This window comes from Diuraphis noxia, unplaced genomic scaffold, assembly GCF_037042655.1.
Source record: "Diuraphis noxia isolate RWA-SAM2 unplaced genomic scaffold, SU_Dnox_SAM2 contig0003, whole genome shotgun sequence".
NCBI classification, from domain to species: Eukaryota; Metazoa; Arthropoda; class Insecta; order Hemiptera; family Aphididae; genus Diuraphis; species Diuraphis noxia.
Window position 1 is genome coordinate 49,968,932 of NW_028301713.1, and position 18,698 is coordinate 49,987,629.

General features: G+C 30.4%; 1 protein-coding gene across 1 annotated transcript; it reads left to right on the forward strand.

Annotated features, from left to right (window-relative positions):
• Positions 1-10,998: 10,998 nt before the first annotated feature.
• On the forward strand, positions 10,999-13,843 carry LOC107163400 (uncharacterized). Its single transcript, XM_015510809.2, has 3 exons — positions 10,999-11,264; positions 11,549-11,974; positions 13,166-13,843. Exons 1-3 carry the CDS (start codon positions 11,171-11,173, stop codon positions 13,465-13,467), a joined length of 822 nt encoding a protein of 273 aa, XP_015366295.2. The 5' UTR covers positions 10,999-11,170; the 3' UTR covers positions 13,468-13,843.
• Positions 13,844-18,698: the final 4,855 nt, after the last annotated feature.

The following is an 18,698-nucleotide window of genomic DNA, read 5'->3' on the forward strand; positions in this document are numbered from 1 at the left end:
ATCAGTAGGTATTCAGTAAAATTCTATAATATATTTAAATTATAAAGGCATAATTTATGTTATATTATGCAATTTACGCTCATTTTTTTTCTTTATTATAGAAATAACTAATAATGTAACAATAATGATTGTTTTAGAGTCTTAAGCATTTTGACCGGGTGAAATTTTTTATTGTTATTTTTCCTCCTCTCATCTAGATCTAGTGCTGTACTGAGTAACTTATCTGATGGTTTATGTATTTGAGTGTAAGTACTAACATTTGTTTTAGCTGTAATAGAGAAATAGTATCCTCGATCCTGCAATGTACTAATAAGTTATTTCACCATGTCTCCTTGGTAAAATTTGACATGAGACTATTTAATTTTATAGCTTTATGGCGAATCTCGTTTAATCTACAATTTTAGTTTCCATGAATAATATTAAATTAGTATTTGCCCATGTTCTGAAAGTCCTGACCACGCCCCTCTACTGCATGGAGGACGCTGGCTATACATACTTAGTAGGTATGTTCTGTGCCTACATAGGCAATATTAATTCATATTATCGTGTATTGTCCACAAACATAATATTAAACTTGTATAAAAAACAAACAAGTCATTCATATACATTTCTATTATAATGAATAATAATATGATAGACTAGCTACAAATTATAATATGTTTGTTATTCATGTTGTTTTAATATAAGAAAAATACTAAATAATATACATTTTTAAAACTATTTGCTTAACTTATTAATGTTCATTATGCCTATTACTTCAATTTTGTTCAAAATAAATTTAAATAACGTCCATCAGTTTTAATTTTCATGAATAATATTTATAATTTTTGATTAATGTTCTAACATGTAATTTATAAAATATTTTCTGAAACTATTTTTATCTTTCCACTTACCTAGTTTATTATTTTTTTCACTTAATTTTCGATATAAAACCTTTAATCCGTTTTAGATTCATAGATTCGTAGATTGCACACACCAATAATGAACTCGATTATTACCAAAGGATTTATTAATTTATTGAACTCAGATCTGAAATATTTGTATCGTACCTCAATGTTTCATCTCTGTAAGTTAAGTTTTGTAACAAGCCATTGAGTCCAAGTAAGAAATTATTTTGATATATTTAGTCATGGTAAGCTAATTTTATGTATTTTATGTATTTTGTAAATATATTATGTATTTAGATATTAAGTATTATAATTATACTTATTAAGTTCATTTTTAAAATATTTTTTTAGTATTTATTTAAGTAGATAATATATAATATTATAGATGTATATAATAGCATCAAGTTATTTGATTGACGAACGCTTAGAATGCCACTTGTGATTATGACAGATGTTAATTCAGAGGATTTCTTTAGTTTAGTGATAGGAATGAAAATCGTTCATAATACGTCATCATCTCCGTATTATTCGAGTCACGTATTATATTTTATTTTTATTTGATAATTTCGTCCACCCACACATCATTTGTTCATCTCCGAGCAGTCCGAGCTCGCTACACATCATCCCGGCCGGCTTTACACATTCAAACACGTCTTCCCCGGAAACGTAAAAATTTTTCATGAAGGAGTTTTGTTACACATTTGGTAGGTTGAATAGTTAGGTCTTATTAGAGCGAGAGGTTGGAAACTTAGAAATAGGTCTTTGTCTGATCACTAAATGGTAGTAAATGAAATTTAATATATTCCTAATATTATAATAATGTGATAAATGATAAATAATAATAATAATAATTATTATTATTATTAGTATTATATTATATAGTTATCGTTATAGTATTAAGACAGTGTTGAATTTAAATAAGTATCTTGAAAAGGGCTCCTTTAAATAAATTTAAACGACTATTATGCAGGGTATCTACTCCTCAAAGAATTTCACCTGTTTTTACTGCTTGGACTTATAATATCATGTAACAAATACAAATCCTTAAGCACCTGCATCCCTGGTTGCATTTTCATATTTACGGAAACACACTTAAATTCAACACTAGTAAGTCGTGAATGAGTGGGTGCCGTGATTCGACGAAATAAGCAATTCTAAGTTAAAACCAATTAATTAATTAATTTTGGTATATTTTATTTATATAACCAATTGAATTAAATTATATTGATAATAAGATGATTTTTATACGCGAGAAGTGCATTTTTTACTGCACAAGTCATTGTAAATTAAGTTTTATTATTGCAGTCGACCGGTGTTTGCACGTTTTCACTTACAATGTGGATTAGGCCTACTGGGGACACCACAATAAAAAAAAAAAACGCGCTACGTGTAATACCTCATATTTTTAAACCACATTATGTAGTTTAACAAGCTAGGTGGTGAGGAAATTTACACAACAGAATTGTTATCTTATATCAAGTACTTAGCTGCAAACTGCAATACACAATACTATACAAAAAAGGTTTTTTATTTTTTTTAAACTGCCTATTCCATCTTTATTTAAAAGACCAAAAGTCTTTATTAATACAATACATATTGAGTGTGTACAATATGATAATATTTATAAGTAATAATAGTTATAATTATAAATTATAATAATTACTTAAGTATCTACTGTACAAGAACGTGTCTGGGTTAGTACCTCCAATGAATCAATTTCCTTATCCTAATTCCTAAGACACTTAAATATGTCATATTGCTTTAGACGCCTAATGTTTTGTGAGTTGTAAATTAAGTATTTATTTTTTTCTAATTTTAAAAACCAAAGTTTGTTTTTGTATAGAAGTTATAAAAAAAATCTCTAGAATTGAGAAGTATGGTCATCAAGTATATTCAAAAACTAAAAAAAAAAAAAATCAGATAATATTGAATAACTGCAATATTAAAGAAAAAAGTAGGGAACCATTCTTGGTGATATCAAACAAAGTTGGTGAAACACTGTATATATTTTATATTGAGTACCTAACTCATACCTTATGTCTTATGCCCATGTATATAGCATAGTTCCTCCAAACTAGATTTGGTAACGGACATTTTATTATATTTTTAATCAGTGTTACAGTGATTAATGTTTTGTAACTTAAATTTTTGGTTTTCTTTTCTCTGTAACTAATATGAGTCATCATATTATGTACATTGGATTAGATTTTTCATTATTTTATCGTTTTATAATTTTACAATATTTGTTATTAATTTCTAACTGAAACAATGTAGGTACTTATATTCTTACTGAGGAATAACCATCATATATTTAATATTTATAAAACTCTAGATCATTATGTAGGCATTAAAATGTATTATTAATAATTTCATAGTAAAATTAATACAATCACATAACATTGGTTCATCGTATATATTCAATTAAAAATCATGTTGTACGCTATAATAATTGCTTTTGTATAAATACATTATTCATGATATGGTTCTTCGCACAAAACGTTGAAATATGTTGAACAACTTGTATTTCTTTTACGTGCCTTACAGTGATCAGATTGATCAAATTAATAATTCTTCTGCCGTTTCAGTTTATTTTCCTCTTTACGGATTCTTTAAACAATATTATATTTATAAGCCTATGAAAGCCAGTATACGACAAATAAAACACTATTGTTCAGTGCAAACACTTCTGATAAAATAAAAAATAAATATTGTTTTGCGCTTCACTACACTTGATTTTACAATAGTGAAATACATTTTCATCAGCATTTGGGAATGCATTTTATTACATTTCTATAATCGATAAAAATTAAGTATGTGAATATTTTATTCAGCTGAAAAAGGAAATAATAACGAGGGAACACGCTCTGCTGTATTGCTAGGGTCGAGTGTAATATACCATTGAGTAGATCACTGTATAGGTAATAGATAATACATTAAACAAAATTAAATGATAAATGGTTGTGTAGGTATTTACAAATACTATTCTGAGCGGAGATAGTACGTTGAACTATAGTAATTTTAAGGATAACTTATGTTATATAATTGACTATTAATAATTTGTAAAATAGTATAGGATTAATTAATTGTTGAATAAAACTAATCACATATCATCGTTGAATGTATAATTTGGTTTTGTGTTATAATACATTTTTTTATTTTATATATTTTAATTGTTATGATTATTAGGAAAAGTACTGAGAATTATCGACGTTCAAAGTCTCAAAACTCCAAATAAAACCATCATAAGTTGAAGATTCTTAGCATTTTAACTACCTATTTCAAAAGTCGATGACAGGCAAAAATCACACTTCATTGTAAAATAAATGTACATTCATCTCCGATGAGGATTTAAAACTTATTGGCATAGAATATAACGCATGATTTGAATAATTAAAAACAAATAGTTTGGTGATACTTAGCTGTAGCTGTATACTAGGCTGTAGCTGATGTTTTTCCTATAATAATTTTTTAAAGCAAACATACATCTTCGAATTTAATAAGCGATTCTACTACCAAATCCTCTAGCCAAATATATTCCCGAGATATATTTAATAACGATTTAATATCTATTACTGTTCTTGTTTTAAATAACTTATCTAGCATCTTAAAAACGACTTCTAATAGTTAAATATTACAATTTCCGATTTCAAAACGTATTCAGCCATTAGTATTAAGTATTAATATACAATTTATTAATGGAGTGTTTGAAAAAAAATAAAATCCACGTTATTTCAAATAAGAGATTAAAAAAATATGAGTAATTTAGATTTAATTGTTTATTATATATTTTTTATTTAATTGATCTAATAGGTGCTTGATGCGTGTAAAAAATATGCTATACATTAAAATATTATTTTAAGTATAAGTAGAGTTTCAAATTTTTTGTTGAAAAAAACATGTAATATTAATCATCCAATATAAATTATTATTTAATAAAATATAAAATTAATGATATTTATAACTAAAATTACAATTCTGAGGCGATACCTCAAAATCTGGCACTAATAAAATCCAAAGTTTTAGACAAAAAAATACAAAACTCTATACTTATATACAAAAATTAATTGTCCATACGTAGAAAAAATATGTTTTGGATATTTGCGCAGTGGACAAAATGCTACTAATTTATTTTACAGTTGAAAGCATCCACAAGACTTTTTGGTAATAATATTATTAATACTATAAAAAGTTATTGAACGAAATAAATGGAACAAAATTACTACTAATCCTCTACTCAATATTCCAATATTCATAAAAACGTAAACTACTATGTTTTGCATTAATTCAGTGATATAATTTTATTGATATATGCAAAAAAAACTAAACACACCGCAAGTATCAGCCTTTGAAAAGAAGGCATTATTTTCGTTATCTTTATCACGCACCACTTTAAAGCTTAAATATAACATATTTGCAGATCATTCATAAACTATTAAGGGGATGTCAATCAACTGATAGTTTTCTCACACTGGTCCACGTGCATGAAAAAAGCATTCTGTATACGAATTCAAGCAAAATTATTTTTTTTACATGTTTTCATGTTTTTTTAGTCATTTTAGTGTTAATCACCAAAAAAATTGCAGTGGATACAGTTTTGTTATTATTAAATTGTGTAATTTATTTTTCTAAAATAATATTGCCTCAAGACGATTAAATATTCATTTAAATTTACACATTTTTAATTTTTATTTCGAATAATAAAAAAATATAAATCGATATAATATATGACATACACTTAAAAAATATATTATTCTTTATAGATTTCGAGATAAGTGATCATCCTAAGTAATGATTTTAAAACCAATAATATTACGATCCGCGACAAACAAAAATTAAAAATAATTTTTTGAGGATATTTGTTGATTTTTTTCTCTTATACAAAAACAGAAATTATGCATAAATGATGATAATATAGTTTTGAGGTTTTCGGTATTATTTTTTCATCACTCGTAAATGATCTGCTCGGGCTCAAGAGGTTGTTTTCAAGACATCTGCTGCAAGTATGCAAAAGTTTGTGTGACATCTCCGAAACGATATCGAACTAATAAACAAGCAATAATATATTTATTATATTATTGTACTTTTCAGATATCAGTCGTGGTCAGTTATATCTACGCACTGGCCACACGCACACGCACAACAACATATGTCTTATGTATTTATTCCCACGGCGGCCGGTCAGTTCTTTGGCTACAAAAACCGTATATTATAAGATATTCACGGCCCGGCGTGCACTATGCGACTAGAGTCGGGCGAGTACGTGACACGCGTTTTGCTAATGTGTATAATTTAAAAAAAAAATTTTCTGAAATTTTTATTTTCTCGTTTTTACGTGCCTATTGTTTGACGGTCACGCGGATCTCGCGAGCACGCGTGTGTGTGTGTGTGTGCGTGTCGTGAAAACCGTCATCGAAGCGACTACAATGCGAAAGATGAATAATAAAAAAAAAAAAAAAATGTGTAGGAAGGTATAATACGATATTGGCAACCGATCGCCAACTCGTGTGCCGACCGCCCGTCGCGAGCCTGCGGGTGTGCGGATCGACAACGACGACGGCGACGTGTCCGTCGTTCCGAGATAATGTACAGACGCCGTGTCTCGTGCAGACACGAGAGGTCCTTATGGCCGAGGCGGACGTTTGTTCTGCCGCTGCGCCCAGGTGCTCGGCTCGTGCATGTTGCGTCACAAGCTGCCGGGCTCATCAATAATGAATGAGAGTCACCTGAATGTGCGGACATATTATTATAGTACAACATACTATATACCAGAATAATAATAATAATATAAAAAAAATATTAGCAACGTCAATCGTCACGATACGGTTTCGTCTTCAGAATACGATTTTTACCAAAGTAAAAATAATAATTAAGTGTGACACATCTCGCCCGGAAAATACGACGAGCTTGTGTGATTATTATGCATCATTGGGTATTCACGACCAATCGCTGACATACGTCGCCAAGCTCCGACCGCTGCAGTCTGCCGCTGACGTAATAATGCGGTGTAATACGATGGTAATATTTTTATTATATTATTATAGATAACAATGGACGACAGATAACATATCTTTTCCGAGACTGATAAAAACGTGTCACGTGTCTCGAGCCTAGTTTATACACGAATAATTACACTCGTAAGACACTCATTACTACATTACCTGCTATTATTATTGTCGCGATTGAAAAAAGTAAGAAAACTGTATGATCGTTCCACGAAAAAACGATATGAACTCTGATATGAGCATTGGATTAACTGTGACCATTTTTCGAGGGAGGGGTATTTTTAAATTTGTTATAATACTCAAAAAGAGTAAAAACACAACATCATAATTTTTTTTGATAATAATTCATAGATATTTATTATTTTTCAAGATAATATTCATAAATAGTATTATTCTAAATTCTCATCATACAATATAATATTATCAGAGTTCACTGGATAGTCTCAAACATAATAATAATCGAAATACTAAAATCTTTCTGACTAGATGTAGGTATCGTATAAGTAATGTGATGTACCTATAATACAAAACGTGTGATCTATAAAATGTATACAGATATTTACCGTCCCAATTCTTTCGTTTACTTAAGTAAAACAAATATTATAAAACACAGATAAACACAATAGTAGAAACAAAGTGAGTTCTGGGGGGAGGCGTTATATATCACATTACCGCTTGTAGTTACGCTACTGCATGGTAGTAAAACATTTATAATAATATGTATTTACGAAGTATGACTTTGAAATTTTTGGTACAAACCATGTAGAGACATTCACTGGGTCACATAATGCAGTAAACCATTTACAGAACATATAAAAAAAATCAAACACTAGTCATCTTAGATATTAGTTAGAATTTATTATTTTTAATTTTCATTGGTCACATCATCACAAGTTAAGTTATTCCAGGTAAATCATCAAATGATAAGCCAAGGGCGTCATTTTAACTTTTTATTGTTGGTGTCAACATTTTTGCAGGCCATTTTAAATCATTACCAACCCAGATAACTTTTTTTTATGAGTGGGGGAGAAAATTTTTAAAAAAATTTGTATAATTTATTTAATATAATAATATATATATATATATATATTATATTGTATTGAAAATATCACAATTATTACTATTTTAGTCTAACTATTTGTACTTTTAATGTACATATTTAGGTATATTATTTATACTTATTTTGTGGTTACCAATGGTATTAATACTTGTTAAATAAATTTACAGGTACCTTAGTAATCAAATATCTAATCAAACCTAACCTATACATTTTTTTCATGGCACTCAAAATACATAATATAAGCTAGCTTAATAAAACCTGTAACTTATCGTAACTGTATGGATGGATACCCTTGCTCACAATGGAACAATAAACAGTTATATACCTAATTAACAAAATAACACATGAGCATAATATTTTTTTTTTTTAATTCTGAAAAAATATATATGGGGTAAAACAATTAGATTTATTGGAGCATGTATTTATTGTTGGTAAGCCAAAGAAGGCGTTTTAAAAAAAAAGTTGGTGCAAATGTACAACCTGACCACCCCCTCCCCCCTTAAATAACCCCTCTGTGATAAGTTACATAAAAATTAAACTTTTGGTTTCCAATATTAAATTTGTGTCAAATTTCCTTATTACTCAATGAAAATAAATATAATACATGAATTATTTTAAGTAAAAAAAAATTATCTCTTAATATAATATCAAATTTCAAATAAATTTTGTTTAAACTTTTTAAACACATGCGACAACAAACTAAATAAGCATCTTGTAAATGCGACAACAAATCCCAATCTACTGTTTGTAATTTGATAATGAGTTATTAAACTTTAATTCATTAGTTATTACACCTACCCAGTTAGTACTTACCAATAGAAACGAAAATTACACACCAAAATAAACGTCTAATGATTATACACTAATTATTTTGCCGAGTTAACTGCAATTACAACGTTAGTCTAAGTATATAATTGGTAAAATGCATTATATTGTATTTACAAAAAAAATTACTTAGAAGGTTATTATCTCATAGAATACTATGTCAATACTAGTTATATTTAATATTTTTTTATGAACAAGTTCGGCTTAAACTTTTAAAGTAAGATTCAAATTAGGTGTTTATAAATAAAATATAGTATGAAACAATTTCAATTATGTCATTTTTATATAAATAATATTAACAATACTAACATGTAGGTTACCAACATCTAAGTTATTATTCGAGAAACACATTATTATGTTCTACGGTGAGACCTTGTGATTTTTAAGGTTTATAATCTAACGTAATAGAATTTTCATTGAAGCTCTTAATACAATTGATGTATTTTGTTATAGTTAGTATTTAAGTATGACAAAGAAGATTAAAATGTGTATGGTTATTTACCATAGGTATGCAGCTGTTTTTAATAGATAGGTAGGTTATTACATTTTAGATTATAACTTATTTTGTACTTACTATAACTAATATTCTCTTTTAAAATATCGAACAATCTTTGAGTAAATTTTATAGTAACATAATATTTAAAGATTAAATTGGTATCTTTTATTGAAATTGAAGACTAGGACCAAATTTTTAAGTGTGCACCTATTATAACTTAAGATTATTATAATATTAGAAATTATTGTTCTAGAATATAAAACTAATTATATAGTCTAAATAATGTTTTTTTTACTATATTCGAGTAACGGAAATTTTAAAGTATGAATTAATCATTTATATAATATGAAATCGGACATTTCCTAACGACTGATCAACGTCGTTTCTTTGATTTAAACGTTAATTTCTACCTATATATGAACCATATGCGTGTAGGATCTTAGTTTTCGGTTAGCAAATGTGCACATATACGATGCGTGGTGGCACTGGTGGCTACAATAAACAGTTCTAAGAAAAAAATGCATTACCAACTGATGAACAAAAATATAATTTGGCTGTTGTTGAATTTTAAATTTGTATGTAAAAATAGTAAAACAACTATTACTTTGATAAAAATTATCAATTTCATTTTTTTTAGTATAAGACTAAAGTCTTATACTAAAAAAATACTTTGAATATCAATCTATAAAAAATTCAATTTTTTTGCTACTTTTGATTTTATAGATGATGTTTGATAATTTTTAATTAATATTTAAAATCTATATCAACCACTGAATATACCTAATAATACTTAAATGATATAATCATTACGAATCTTTTGAACGAAATTGAATAACTTATTTTACGAAGATATCTATCCTGAAAACTAAAATTGCACCAATGCTTGGTGTAATACTAATTTAGATACAGCTAAATATGTGCAAAAATATGAAATTAAAACAACAGCAGACTATGCAAAAATTAGTTTTTAAAACAAAGTTAAGGCACTAAAAATAATAATCACGTTCAACCGTAAACAATGGCTTTCAAAATAATTACCAATCTTTCGATCAAACCTAATGAGAACCTAACCTACAGTCGCAGGGTATGATGGGTACTATTACTAGGTATATAATATGCAAACCGTTTTTTTCCCTCTTAACTATACATGGTTGATATTATTATCATATAGACACCTAGCTATTGTGTAGTACTAATAATATTATAATCCGAACGGGAATATAACATATATTATTAATATTAAAATCGTATCGTTTATTTTTAATCGGTGTACCTACGTGTTCGTGTGTAAATATTGGTATCGACTTACGACGGATTCTATACGGTCAAATCGAAATAATAATAATATTATAACTGCAGTCCGCGCACACACGAATCGTTAATGGGTTTAACGCGGCATTTTGGCAACTGTGGACTCACCCATCTCGCCCGAACCCGGACACGGCAGGATTTTATAATGCACGCGACGACTGTGGTGTAACGTCGTTATTATAATATTTTTCAACCATCGCATTGTTATTGCGTTGGCGCGGCGACCGTTGATATCGCGGAAAACGGCGTCGACGAATTGGTAAATCGCGCGCGCCTAATAATATTCAGCACCACGATTACGCGTCCAGACCACGTATCAGGTGGACCGAGGGGATAACCTCTCCTCACCCCGACCGCCACAACTGGCAACCCCGTGCAGGACGACTGCCCGCGGGGACTATATATACGGGATGTCGATCGGTCACTCGTCCCATTCCACCGCTGGTCGCCGAGCAGTCCACAGGTACACGCGTCAAGCTCTGCCCCGCAGTAAGTACGACACTGGACCAACACCTCTCCCCCCAAGTCCAAGACCGGATTTGGTTCAAGTCTCCGAACGCGTAGTACGCTGCAGCAGATCTTATACGAAATGGCTAGCCGTTACGCCTCGACCGCCGCTCTGCTGGTATTCGTCGCCGCCGTCTTCCTGCAAGCTACGTCAGCCGCTTACGTGGTGCCAGAAAGTAAGTCCTCTCCTGTAAATCCACGACGGGTTTGTACGATTGTCTATATTATCAGGTATTTAGGTTAATATTAATATGCCCACCGCGATAAGAAGAGCTCGTGTTTTGCGACGATAAATCGCCGTTGTCGTGTACAGAACACCATTAGGGCTAATCGACCCAGTAAAAGGAAATATCAATAAAATACAATGTATTATGTCAAAATATGTTTTTTTTATTTTGTGATCATCACCAAAACTGGTATATATTTCAAGGTTAACCTTTTTTTTTTTTTTTTTTTACAGTGGTCGTGATGAGGATGAAGCGCAACCCCGAACCCATGCGATCATTTTCGTTCAGCGGTTTCAACCCTAACGGTCAGATGGCCGCGTTCACCGGCCTGGCCGAGTACCCGATGTTCGGTGGCAGCTACGGGTCACCGTCGCAGGCCGGCCCGTACGGCTACGGGCCGCAACCGGCCACGCAAGACCCTTACGGGCCACAGCAGGCCAGTCAAGACTCTTACGGGCCACCGCCGTCGGGCGTCGCGGGACAGCAGCAGACGCCGGCCGCCGACTCGGCCAACAAACAGCAATACGGAGGTTCGTCGGCCGCGGGCAGTCAACAGCAACCGCAAGAGTACGTTCCAACGAAGTCGGGCGTGCCGGTAGATTCCAAGGAACAGAGCAACAACAGCGTGGAACAAGCGGACAGCAAGAAACAGTACAGAGGTAAGCGTGTCGATTAATTATTCGCCGCGTCGTCAACACCGGCCGAGCACGTGTGTACGATGGTCATTGATACCATTGTCGTGTACGTTTATAGGCACCTACTTTTGTATGATTCCATCGAGCGTTCAGCTTATTTCGTGTCCTCTCAAAAACAAATTTAACTAAAATTTCGGATTTTTAACATTTTCAAGTGTACAGGCAGGTATGATTTGTTTTGTTATGAAAATCAGTTTTCACGTCATTTAAGAATTGTCTTGATAAATAATATTTATATACTATGACCATGGTGGTCAGCACCGTGCTCGAGGTGCACGCAATAATTTACATCATAATATAGTGCGTATTATTTTATCGTATCTTTTATGAGTTTATGATCTACCCGGCTGAGTATAAAAATAGATTCAGAGTATAATTCGCGTCCCTTAAAATGCATAGAGTCAATAAAAACGTAAATATTAAAAAGAAAAACTGATTTTCAACTCTAACAGTTTTAACAGGAGAACGATGGAAATGTAAATGAAAATATGTTTGTTTAGTAGGTGGGAATAATAAATATGTATTAAAAAATAAATAATACATAAAATAAAAACGACGACAAACACGAGATGGCAAACACTGTGCTGTTGTCCGATATGATAATATTACCATTATAATAATAATAATTATTATATTGTTCGCCTTAGCACGTCGCTGAGGTCATTGCCATTAGCATACTAGCATAGCATTATGTACTGTGGATATTTTATCTAGTCAATATATATTATAGACGTGTACACGGAAACATTATTATTATATCGTCAACTGTTCTAGTTTTTTTTTTTTTACTGCTGTTGTACCACAGTTTTAAATTTTTTTCTAATTTGAAACTGTTTTCTTAAAAAAAATCCTATAATTTTTTTCTAGTGAAACTGCGTGATTTAAATACATATCTATGATTAGTTTTATTCAGAAAAATATATTTTCAAAGAATCCTTTATCAGTTCAAAATACAAGTTCATAGATGATATTATACGAAGAAAAGTACATTTATATGTATATATAGCTCACCATAAAGCTATAATGTAACCGTGTGTCGTATAACTATATAAGACGTAGCCTAACCTAACCTAACCTGTAATAAAAGTAAAAATAATATTAATATAATAACTACGTGGTGATATAATAATTAATAATCATCGTGGTGATCGACAGGTCGCGATGGCCCGAGCAGCAATGCGGAAGCTTCGTTCAACGCTTGGTTTCCCATAATGTTCGGTGTATTCCCCAACGGTGCTGGCAGCGGCAACGGTCAATCGGGCAACGGAAACAACCGCGGTAACTACAACCAAGGACAGGGCCAGGGTCCGGACCAAGGTAACTCGTACGGGGGCAACGGTTACGAGAGGTCATCGGGCACGACGGTGATCGCAAACAGCGTGAGCAACGGCAGACACGGTGTGGCCACCAGTCATGCGATCGCCTACGGCAATCCCAGGTCTTCGTCGCAAAAATGAACGCGACTATATTATAATAGGTCATAATATTGTTGAAATTAGAAAGACCACAACTTAATGATTTTGTATAAAATTAAAAGGTCTTTCTAGTTCTCCGTGATATATATACGTATTTATATTGTTATGATGTAAGGTACCGTAAAATAGGTTAATAGTATACCAATTGCATATCCTATCTACTCACAAAATATTTTCAAATTATAATTATTAAATATTTTTTTTATTTTTTTTTTTTGACGTATGAAAATCGTATGTATTATATACTATTAATGGCACCTGTAACAGTTATCGATTAAATACATACAATGCATACTCATAAAAATGTCATATTTTTCATTTATTTTTAATTTGTACAATAAACTATGGTAATCATTTATGCGTTGTCGTTATAAACAATGCGACTTGAGTGGAATTTACCTATTCGTCCTCAAAATAAAAAAATCACCATTCCCAAAATGCGTTCAAAATAGTTAGGTACTATATGATCCAAAACATTTACATTTATTTTTTATCAAACGTGTGTTACACTAAAACATATTTGATATATATATTTTATTAATTATTGTTTGTCATTTTTGATGAAGCGGACCGATTGATTCGCAATTATATTTACATACCTACTCATTTTGCTTACTGTTTTTACTAAAACAAATAAAATCAATACTTCATAATAATTGATTACGTTATTAGCCATACAAACGTTTTTTAACCTATGCATTTATAATTTTTATGTTGTTCGATTAACTGATTTCCGTATAAAATTTAAAATAATATTATGACATTAAGGTCCCACAAGCGTTATAATTATGATATTTAACTCCCAATTGTTGTGAAAGAAAGAGAGAGGAAGTATATTATACAATATTATGTTATATGTTTAGGTATTATTGGTATTAACTTTTGTAATAATACAAATTCATATACGGGTGCAAAATGAAAATATTCGACCACGGAATCAACCGAGGTTTAGATTAATTGCACTTTTTGCAACAATAATATTTAAATTTTTTACTGCACGTGGACGAATAATTGTATACTTTATGTGAATAAATAATAAATACCTATACCTAAAAATGTTATAGGTAAATTAATTATGTAAATTATTTAACAAATTCACGTGTAATACATGTATTAACAAATATGAAACTGACAACCCAGAGAAGTATAATGATCGAAATTCAATAATAAATTCGAATATACTCAAGAAATAAGTAACAATATTAAGTACCTAAGCACTAAGTTGTTATAAAGGCTCAATGGTAAAAATGTTTAAAATAATTATTATTTAAGTGTTCGGTATATTTTCAGATAGGTATATGGTATATGGTCAGATAGGCCATATTGTTACAACGAATAAAATACAACCAAAATAATGTTTGTTCACTTAAACGATATTAGTAAAATAATCAAAAAGTTTAGTAAGAACATTGAAAATAGATTTTAATTTAATAAAAAATAGTAATCAGTTGTAAAATATGTGTTCCATTTAATTACTTTTTTTTATATATACTTATATATTAAAAATCAAATTTGTATTGTCACTAAGATAACTTAATTCGTGTGTAAATTGGGAGAAAATATAATTGGAAAGTATTATAACTCAAAATCACGTTATACAATGCTCTTTGAATTTGTTTTAGTAAGATGAATTAAACTGTTTAAGTATTTGCGTATTTGTGGAGACAAGTTTAAGAGTGATATAGTATATTTATATTATAATAATTTATTCATACGATCAAATCGGTGTAAGGAAAATTGTGAAATAAAATAAATAAACAAAATACAGTTTTTCTTTTATTTCCAAGAGTTAAGCTGCGCTTATTCAAAAGCAACCGATTTCAAAAACGACTTTTATGTGACACCGACGCTTAAGTCCAAGTCAATTCATCATTGCACATAAGACTGTCTTTCGTTTTATAATAGTAGTAATAATAATAATAAATAATAATAATAAGACGTTTTGATTTTTTCGAGAAAGAAGAAAATAACATTGGCCCGGCAGCGCATTAAGCACACAAAAGCGACACAAGCCCTTTTAACTTCTGAGATGCTTTTGTCAGGTATCTCTCGGTACGCTAAGCCCCGCGAAAGAAGAAGAAGAGAGTGAGACAGATGTATATACATATACATAAAGGTGCTCTTAATAGACAGATGGAGTCCCCTTAAGCTCCGAGACCTTTTTAAATTATGATCTTCCATCGCCGCCGTGGCGGCAGGTATATAATATATCGCGGAGGAGATGACGACGCGGCGGCAGCGGCGGAGTCACGCGCTTCTAATTATGAATGCGCGGCCGAGAGAACGGGTGGGAAGAAAAACGTACAGGCGAGAGAGGAGGACACACCCGGCGCTAAGGGCCAGCGGGAGGGGAAGGGGGCAGAGAAAAGAGACGTGGGTTTAGAGCTTTTGTGATGGAAAACGGTGGAAAATATTAACAAGTAAAAGATTTGAACAGATGACGCGCGGGAGAGAGGCGCCGAAGGGATCAATTATGAAGTAGGATTACTACTGTACTATACACTAAAGGATGGGGTTGATGATGAAGAATGTCGTTTAAATTTCATTAATGTCAGTCTCCATTTTTATATTATACACATAATAACAATATGATGCGAGCGAACGGAATACGGCACGAGGGGGAAAGGCTCTACACAGAAGAATTTTTTTTTCCTACCTCATCGCCACACGCCGCGACGTCTACCCCTCGTGATTCTTTTTGTGTGTTATATTATAAGAATTTAAGTCAGCCCCGAGCGACAACAACGATATATTAACGACCACGGATCGTTATTGGCCATTACGCGCAGAATTAAGCCACGTCGCGGTCGTAGCCACCCGAAAAAAATATTATTATTATTAATTCATTTTTTTTTTTTTTTTTTTAAGTGAGCGCGCTGTGACAATACGACACTCTGTAGCACGCGATAATATCCGTCAAAAGAGAAAACGGAATGAAAACGAAATCAGATTTAATAGGTATAATATAATATTTTAATTTGTGAAAATATTGATGTGGAAAAATATAGTTTCTTTTATGCCGCGGCCGTGCTTAGGGGAGAAGTATATTTTAATATCAACGACTAAGATTTGTAAGACTAATCGATCAATAAAACTCAATTTCGTTATAATACAGTAGGTATATTAAAGGCTATTATTATTAAGATTAAATGTAGGCGTATATTATCATTTTGGTATACTGCTATAAAATATACGAGATGACAACGATATTATCAAATAATTTAAAGGTAGATCAAACTATTTGAACTGTTCAAAAAATTGCACAAACCATTATTAGGTATCGGTGCGAGTATGAAAGTCGAACTCGCTATACCTAAAAAAAAACCAAATCTGATCAAAAACTTCAAAATTATATAAATAATCTGAACTCCATATTATAGTTAAAATTCTAAGAACGGATTACAAAATCAAAAAAAATATCAAAACCAAACACATCTAACGCTGCAAACAAAAAATACATGCACATGTTTAGTTTTAAATTCGTAGTTTGTCTGTTATTTATTTTTAATTTATTGACAAATGTATACCCGCATTTTACTCTTTTCAGTTTTTGTTTTTAATAAACTTATTAGTAGTAAACAGAAGTTAAAACCGATTAGTAATAAATATATTTTATAATATAATATAATATAGAATAAACTAGATTGCTAACTGTGATCAAACGTGAAGTTACCATTCACTATTTAAAAAGAGGTCAATGCGTCTTATCACACATATTTTTAATATTGATAATAAGAGAAAAAAGCTGACAGACTGTTTAATTTTATAATATGTAACTTTTGAATATAATATATTCTATAAATTATTTATGCATCTACATTTTCATAAAGTTAACATTTCAGTATAGGTAATATATTATACAATTCTTGTAATAGCTTTTATTGTTTTATTAATTATTATTATTACATTGAAATACTGGATTCAATTAATAATATTATTATGTTAAAGTGTTCAACTATTTGGTTCAACGTTTATTGTTTTAGACTTTAGAAAATAATTATTATTATTTTTACAAAATAGTTATTAAATAAAAATTATTTTACATTATCTTATAAACACAAGTTATGACGAATATTGGCGTTGTTTAAAATGGCGGGCAATGACTTTAATTAATTACACGAACGCTGTTTCACAGTTAGGAATCTAGCATATTCTATATATCTGTAGATTTAAAATAGAACTGATAAGACTTTAATTGGTTATTTCAACATAAATCTAAAAAGTTGGATTAGAAATTTAATTGAAAAGTCCATTTAAGATTCAGTTTGGTATAAACGAAACTCATGGTAGGTACTGCAGGCTATTAGTTCAGTGTTGAATGGCATATTATTGTGTTTGAGTTCGAAATCAGTACATCACGCTAAATTGTTCAAGTTGTGTTGTGTTTGACATACAATACAAAATTCAAAACCATATTTTTAAATTCAATCCACTCTAATATATATATATATAATATAAAACAGCTTAAAAATTAGTATTTAAAATAAAATTGTATATACATTTTTCATACAAATTTTTTTTTCAATTTGGTTGTGTCGGCAAAATGTTTAATCTATTTGGAGAGTACTATTACTACTTAGTATCTAACAAGTTATTATCCAAACATTCCAAACCCAATGCACTGTTTCAATTGATAATATTTTTAGACTTGTTTGCATCCCTTTTGTCCCTATCCGAAGTCAAAAGTCAACTCCGTGTTTTACTGAAACTTTAATTATCGCTCAAGAATTCAAGATTATTAATTTTAAGTTGTATCTATAAATATATATATAACATATATGTATATAAAAACAGTAATTATAAATGCATCAGTTGTTGTACTTGTGCTTGTAGCAATAAAATTATTAGTAAAATACAGTGCAAGCCCGTTGCACCGTAAACCAATGATATTAGGTAGGTATATTATATTTGTTCACGGCGATGGAAAGGTTTTTCTTAGAATCAGTAATTAATATTTCAACTTATATTCAAAGTTTGATTAATTTGAATTATTTTCGATCATATATTTAAGTGTCTTTGCGCATCTACTATGGATTTTCTAGTCATTAAATATCCAATTTAAAATATTTTAAATGAACGTTATAATTCAAAATCTTTCTAACAATGTATATATTATTTTTCTTGGTATATAAAATACAACTATTAGTGCCTGTCTACTCATCTTGGTATTATTTATATTGGAAAAAGTTTTTATATGAATATTTTAAAATAAT